An 8,063-nucleotide genomic window follows, 5' to 3' on the forward strand; every position below is an offset into this window, starting at 1 on the left:
TATACTTTCAAAGAGCTGATTCCTAAAGTCCTCACTCATTCCTTACTCAGGCAAAATTCCTATTAACCTTACTGGAACTTTTTTGCCTGTGTAAAGACAGAGTAAAAAATGAGTAAGGATTTCAGGATTTGGGCCAACAATTCTCCAACAGAAAGCAGAAAAATATCTTTACTCTAATATGCACAGCATGCATAAATATACAGAAGAAAAGAACTTTGAGAGATGGTTTTGTGATAGACTTTCAGAACAAATAATAGACCAAACTCTGAATTACTTCACATTTCATATCAAACTCGAAACAGCTTATGACAAAGATGAGTGAGCCAGATTCACCAGTGCATTGGAGCTGCTTTGTGCTGCTCTGGGTTTAGGTTTTGTATCGCCACACTAGCGGAAAGCTGATGGAATGTACTGGCAAACCTGGTCCAGCAGTATTTACATAAGTGAGAACTTGGTTTCATCTAGAAAAATGGAATGTTACTTCAAGAAACAAATTTTATTATGTGAATTCAGCAACAGAGCCTCAACTGCAGGGATGTTCTGCCATAACAAAAAATAGGAATCTCTCAAAGTCAGGCAGTATAACTGGGCTTTTTATTAACTTCTTAAGACATCTTAACTTTTTCTCAAGGATCAGCCCTTATTAGCTGAGTCACCGAACAGCACTGACATAAATGCTAAAAGTGGCATTTACAAAAACCGATAGTTTTGTCAGGCAACTCTAGAATTTGATTGTAAAAGTAAAACCTAAGATGATTGCCTGTAGGAATCAGGACAGATTTCCACTCCCCATCCTATTTACAGCACTGCAATACTGGCTGGGTGCCTTGTGAGGTTTTTTGCCTTTTTTTTAAATCTGGCTCTTATGATTATATTATTTGAGATGTTATTTATTAAGCACCAACAACATGCACTGAAGCATTTGATACTTGGTCCTTCCATATATTAGAAGAACTGATGGACTTGATCTGGTATGCAGTTATTATTTGCTTATGATCAGTCCAACATATACTAATGCATTGTTTGTAAGGAACACTGCATTGTATAATTTTAACTATTATGAGATTATGTGAGAAGAAAGCATAAGAACAGCTTTTGCTACAAACACCAGACACTAACCATGTTAACCTTCTACAATGAGACCTTTTGTTGGCCTGTTCTGTGTAGGTCATTTTCTCAGCTGTTTCTCCATAAAGTTCTCTTTCATAATGAGGAATAACAAGGAGACTTGAAGCAGCTAATCCAGTTACCATAGTTACCTGTTCTGTATGGAAGATATGCAAACAAGTTAATGGAAATATTGCAAGTACAACGACATGTGTAACTGAAAATTCTACAGTTACATAAAACTATCACTAAAACAATTCAGTCTGAGTTGAGTCAAAAGCAAAGGGCATTTTGGGGGGCGGGGGGAGGAAAAATACAGCACAGTACCCAAGAAACTCCACCAGGGAAACTGCGCAGAAATTCTCTGATGGAAGGGTTCATAGGAAATCCCCCCTTCATCCCAACCCCTGCAGAGAAAGCAGAGAGCTCAATTCCCAAACCCTGTAGATCAGTGGTTCTCAACCATGGGTCCGGGGCCCTCTGGGGGACTGCGAGCAGGTTTCAGGGGGGCTGCCAAGCAGGACCAGCGTTAGACTCGCTGGGGCCCAGGACAGATAGCTGAAGCCACACCGCACGAAGTTGAAGCCCAGATTCCTGAGCCCTTCAACCTCGGACTGAAGCAGAAGCCTGAGCAATTTAGCTTTGTGGTGCCCCCTGTGGTGTGGGGCCCCGGACAATTGCCCTGCTTGCTACCCCTTAACAAGGGCCCTGGCTTTTATATGCAGAAAACCAGTTGTTGTGCCACAGGTGGGCTGTGGAGTTTTTATAGCATGTGAGGGGGGAGAGAGGGGGGAGACTCAGAAAGAAAAAGGTTGAGAACCCCTGCTGTAGATCCTCAAATATCCACATGGATCTCAAATGACTCTTTAGAGGCCAAAGACATCTACACTGGCTTCTGGAAACCTGTATTTCTCCCCCAGTTCCGTCAGTTTAGGTAACACAAACAAGGTATAGCGAACATAAATATTTAAATGTACACTGCAGATTTCTGGGTAGCTCTATGACAACTGGGCCCAAGCAGCTCCAGAAGTAATGAGGAGCAGAAGATAGCAAGTAGATCCAATCAACTGCCATACCCCACTACTAAATTTAAAATCTTACAGTAACAAGCCAAAGAACATCCCTTAAACATCCTGAAGTAGCAATGTCAGCAGCAGCAAATGGAGAGCATTTCAACAAATACTTCAGACTTCTTATTCTTTTCTAATTAAATAATTTAAAATATATACATTATAGACAAGTAAACAAAATTTTTTTACAAAAAATATTTTACAGTATGGGCAAGATCCTTAACTGGTGTAAACCAGTATAATGCTGTGGAAGCCAATGGAGCTACACTGATTTGCATCAGCTGAGGTTTTGGCAATATGCATAGCATTTAAACAAGTAGTCCTTTTAAAATAGTTTTTGCTTTTTAAAAAATTACTCACACATTTGGGTTTAAAACTTATGAGCCTATTAATAAAATCCTGAGTGCACCTTTATCAGTTTACATACTGGGATCTAATGGAGGTCAAATTGGAAAATATGTATATGACTGATTGCTACGGTTCTCTTCTTGATTTAGGCCCCAATCCAGTAAAGTATTTAAGCATGTCCGTAGCCCTATTGACTTCAATGGGACTACTCATATGCTACAATTAAGCACATATTTTAGTGGTACAGCGCACTCAGGGTATATTTACACTGGAACAAAAGACCCGTGGCATGGCCGTGGCTGGCCAAAGTCAGCCGACTCAGGCTCACGGGGTTAAGGTTCAGCTATAGAACTTCCTGCCACTGGAGATCAGAATGAGCCCGTGTTCCTCCTCATTTTGAGCAGAACGCAAGTTCTGGAAAAGAGAAGACTGAGAGGGGACATGATAGCAGTTTTCAGGTATCTAAAAGGGTGTCATAAGGAGGAGGGAGAAAACTTGTTCACCTTAGCCTCTAAGGATAGAACAAGAAGCAATGGGCTTAAACTGCAGCAAGGGAGGTTTAGGTTGGACATTAGGAAAAAGTTCCTAACTGTCAGGGTGGTTAAACACTGGAATAAATTGCCTAGGGAGGTTGTGGAATCTCCATCTCTGGAGATATTTAAGAGTAGGTTAGATAAATGTCTATCAGGAATGGTCTAGACAGTATTTGGTCCTGCCATGAGGGCAGTGGACTGGACTCGATGACCTCTCGAGGTCCCTTCCAGTCCTAGAATCTATGAATCATAAGAATCTATGAATCAATTGTTTATGGAGGCCTAACCCAAACAGTCAAAGCTAGATGCTAACATTATAGTTTTTGAGATGGCCTCTTATGGGAATTGTTAGACATTATTTATTATCAAATGGACTATAAATAGACATGGAAGAAGAGAATCCTAAAAGATGCACCTTTTCCACAATAGAATACATATTCAAAATTGTAACACCATGCCTACCAGATTAAGGGGAAAATACTAGACTAATTCAAGAAACAGTTCAGTGGCCTGGCATATAGGACAAAATGCACAGTAAAGATCCACATGTCCTGCAGTCATTTCCTAAATGTTTAGTTTCTTTTCATACCTGCACTGCCTGATCCATAAAAATAATCATCAGGAGTGAATCCAGATTCAAGCAGGGCAGTTCGACAAGCACTTCTAACAACTTCTTTCGCTAGCTCCCTGAACTCTGCTAGACGGCTTGCCACCTGAAAATGATAGTACGCATAAAGAACCATGTAAACCTAATCTCTAAAAGAACATGTCAGGAACTTGGAACCAATGAAAACAGCTCACCTCATCCAGTTGTTTGAACTGAGTGCTTCTAAATTCCTCCAGGGTGTACGTGTAACCTTTCTCAATACGACAAAGCCCCATGTCACTGATTCGGTAACACATTTCTTGAACATTAAGCACTGCAGGCCGCAAGGACTGCCAAATAATAAGAATAGTTTATCAAGAGATATTTACAAATTAAAATCCAAACAAAGGCTTAGATTTACGACTTTTTGGAAATCACATTAGAAATCTGATTTTATGTTTGGTAACACAGTACGGGATTCCTACTAGCTGAAAATACGTTAGGCCAGAACTCCATTTGAGAGGACACATCCCTATTTTAGCAATGACATTAGCTTTCTGCTTCCTTCAGAAATATCATCATTAGCAAATACGTACAGCATTAACGATGAACAAGTTCTCCTGCAAAGCTTTACGGCACGCACTGATTTTCTTGGCACGGACATTTTTCCTCCACTCTGTAAATGACTTCAGTTTGCAAAAGATAGCAAATATGGGAATCTTAGTAAATGTTTTGTGATACAGATATTCCTGCTCCCAGCGATCTAGCTGCATGAATTCAACTTCTCCATCACATGTGTGGATAACTGCTTTCTGGCTAATGGTGTAGTAGTCATTTTTGTTGATGCAGTCATAGTTTACAATTCTAAAAATAAATGCAAAGTTGATTTTAATAGGATACAAATGAATTCACTGATCTCCAGTAAAATCTATAAAAAAACCTAAGGAGGTAGGCCCATTAAGATGGCTTTGTGACTGCGTTGTGCCACAAGCTGCAGCAGGAGCCAAAAATCTGTTCTCAGTTGTCTTTTCAGCTCCCACTTTTAGGGCCTGATTCTCCACTGTAACATCACTTTAAAACTGGGGTAACTCTCCAAGAGGCAAAGAGAGAGCAGCAGCTAAGGCTGCAGCACTTATGACATCACTAATCAGCATGGGAGCTTAACTTTGATCAACTGAATAGTCCCTTTTACTTTAATGGGGCTATGCACATGCTTAAAATAAGTACATACGAAAGTGCTTTTCTGGATTGGAAAAGCATGCTCAACACCTCGCAGGACCGAGTCCTGGAAAAGTAGCCATAAATCGTCTAGTCTTCAGTCTTGTACCCTGCCTTCAGACTGACAAGGGAGGTCGATTTCATCCTCCACAATCCCACTTCTGTAGTGGGAGATGAATTATGCCCTAGAGGTTTGGCTGGATAGCAAGCTCTGTAGTCTCTGGCTTTAACACTAGTCTTTTCCCAAGCCCAATGATCACTTAGCCACTAACAGTGCAACATCATTCACTCATTACTCAAGAGACGTTCATTTCCTCACAGAAAGGCCTCAACAACATTGTGAATGCCACAGTAACATCACATTTTCAACGCACACTCACGATGCATTTATTTATGGGATGGATGGTCCAAGACCTAGGTCAGCAGTGAGTATGGCATCTAAAGAGTTACACAAATGTTGCCAGTTGGTCTGGACATGTTTTGATATGGCCCCAAGATGATTTTGTCACATGGACATTGTGTTCAGTACATTCTTACATGCTCAGAATTCTGTGGATTCAGTGATCTGAAACTGGAATTAGAACATTTGCTTAATTTAGCATCAATTCTCTAGGCAGCACACAGGTTAGTGAGTTCTTTGTTTTTTTTAATTCCCAACTTCTGGTGAGAGGTTAGGGATGTTGCAGCATCATTTAGTTTCAGACCAGAGTATCAAAGGGCAATCCATCAATGTTTCAGTTCAGATTCAGCATCACAGCCACCATCCTACTGAGAAGAACTGCACACGACTCCTTTTCCAAGTTTTTCAATAGCATTCTTTAAAATCAGCCAAAAGGATTTCTGCAGAGTAATATAAAGCTCTCCCATCACACCTGAGGTACAGTGGCCTGCCTCCATAGTAGGGTGACCAGACAGCAAGTGTGAAAAATCGGGACGGGGGTAATAGGCTTCTATATAAGAAAAAGCCTCAAACATCGGGACTGTCCCTATAAAATCGGGACATCTGGTCACCCTACTCCATAGTAACGTTAGCACAAGGAGCCAAAGAATCCAGAAATTAAAATATTACCATTAGCACAGTGGTTTGACCCAACTTTCTCCTCTATTGTTTTATCTATCTCCTTCTGACTCTGTTTTTGCTTGTTTGTCTCAATCTTTCTGCCTTTAGTCAGATGATCTGGCACCTCTTGAAATTTCTTCCAACTCATGGTGTCTTTATTAGCTTTACTGGAGGAAGTACCCTCTCTATGATTAACAGGAGATACTATTTGTGGCAAGTTGGCTGTTCTCGTCCTTAATGGTTTCCTTGTATCTACCATATTACTGGTACCAGATAAAGGACTAGATCCTCAGCAGGTATATACCAATTTACCCCAGCTGAGGATCTGGACCAATACATCACTCATACTCTGCAGCCAGATTGTCATTAAGATATGCACTTCTTGGCCTTGTGCTTGACAAAACTCCTGAAACAGGTGCTCATCTCTTTATCTAGCACACTTCATGCTATATTGATAACCTCTAAAGAATATAGTCCTACTTTCTTTTTATATCCAATTATAGTTATATTAAAAATATTAAGCAATTTTCTTAAGAAGTAACAGTTCCAATATCAACTATTTTTAAATAATTAAATGGTAAAATATAAAGGGGAAAATTAAACACAAGACAATTAGCCAGCATTAAAAAGTAGATGTATAATACATCAACACTGCTCGTTATAAACTTTAACAATAAGTTTCGATGCATAATCTGAATAAACAGCTTGAAAAAAATAACTCACTTCAAATTAAAAGTATCGTATTTAATGGATGACTTAGGAACTGCTGGAGTCATGTACAGGAATCCAAGATTTTTGTTTTCACATATTATTTTAATGATTTTCAGAGGATCTGTAATGTTAGCTTTAATTACATCTTCTGTTTCATTAAAAACATAAGAAGGTGGAGAGGCGGAAGGTTTACAGGCACTTGGCTTTAGAGCAGTACGGAGCTGTTTGGGAGGAGTAGGAGTTAGTACCTTACTGGGGCTTTGCTGCTGTACCTTAAAATAAAAGCAAAATTAGATATCAGTTTACAGAAAAAATACATCAGACATGGCAAAATATCCTTATGTCATGACAATGCTCTTTTATAACTTTCTTAATTCAAGGATATTAGCAATTGCAAAATTAATATTTAAATATAAAATCAGAGCCCAGGGAAATGAATTTGGGGGGAAAGAAAAGAAGGAAGCAATCCATTAAGAAAAGGAATATCCAGGCTATTGTCGGATATAGCTCTCAATAAAGATGCTTGTAAGGGCAAAGCCATGAACAGAAGAAATACAAGTATTTTTTCTCATTCTTAAAGCCTGCGTCAGAGTTTGTTGCCTCTACCTTACTAGCACTGTTCTATATACCGGTTCTTTTCATCCTGATGAAGACTGGCCAAAAGTGATCACCCTTTCTTGAGTTTTCAAGTAATCTCAAAAGTACAATGAAGGGCTGTGGAGTCATAACATGGGACTGGCCAAGCTCCATGACACTGCTCCTTGTGGGTCAGACAGATTTCCACGGCTAAAGGCAGGCAGCTCCTATCTTTGTAGGTTCTGGAAGGGGATGGGGGAGGGAAGAGCAGAGGTGTCGTCCCTGGAGACCTGTGGGGTTGGGAGCCTTCACCTTTTCAAACTCCATAGGGTCTCAGTCCCTTCAAAGGAAAACTTGTCTCACTCTCCCTGAGGCTATCTCCCACAGATTTCTCTGAAAGGATCAACCTGGGCCAATGTAATTATCTCATGTTAAAAGGCTGCACTCCTTCCTTACACAGAAACTCCACTGATTTCAACAGAATGAGAAGTACAGGAGTGGGGGTCCATAACAGTTAATGATTAGGGTCACTATTCAAGATCTGCTTTTCTCTTACATGCTCTGGAAGCTCAGCTAAAGGAGCATAGGATACCATCGGTTCCATGGAAGCAGACCATTTTCTTTTATCTGCTGAGGGAAAAGGCTGTAGTAATCCACAAGCTAATAAATGCTCTCTGTTCTTTTGATATATGTATTCAGGCTGTTTATGATGCTGATATACCTTTAGCACAGGCTTGGGGGAGGAAAAACAATACAAAAAATAGAGGAAGTTAATGATTAATTTGAAGGAAAGGAATACAAAAGTAAAATTGCATAGTCTTATATCAGAGAGTTGCATGCTTCGCTGCTGAGCT

General features: G+C 39.9%; 1 protein-coding gene across 1 annotated transcript in view; it reads right to left on the reverse strand.

Annotated features, from left to right (window-relative positions):
* LOC113409451 (dynein heavy chain 6, axonemal-like) overlaps window positions 1-7,828 on the reverse strand; it is a 184,948-nt gene extending 177,120 nt beyond the window's left edge. The window contains exons 1-6 of the mRNA XM_026663373.1: window positions 7,766-7,828; window positions 6,646-6,896; window positions 4,241-4,508; window positions 3,860-3,994; window positions 3,654-3,771; window positions 1,120-1,264 (exon numbers count right to left, since the gene is read on the reverse strand). Coding sequence (XP_026519158.1) covers window positions 1,120-1,264; window positions 3,654-3,771; window positions 3,860-3,994; window positions 4,241-4,508; window positions 6,646-6,896; window positions 7,766-7,813 — 965 coding nt within the window. The 5' untranslated portion in view covers window positions 7,814-7,828. The remainder of the gene's footprint in view (window positions 1-1,119; window positions 1,265-3,653; window positions 3,772-3,859; window positions 3,995-4,240; window positions 4,509-6,645; window positions 6,897-7,765) is intronic.
* Between the last annotated feature and the right edge of the window lie 235 nt (window positions 7,829-8,063).

The sequence above is a fragment of the Terrapene carolina genome, unplaced genomic scaffold (assembly GCF_002925995.2).
Source record: "Terrapene carolina triunguis isolate 2854851 unplaced genomic scaffold, T_m_triunguis-2.0 Scaffold33392, whole genome shotgun sequence".
NCBI classification, from domain to species: Eukaryota; Metazoa; Chordata; order Testudines; family Emydidae; genus Terrapene; species Terrapene triunguis.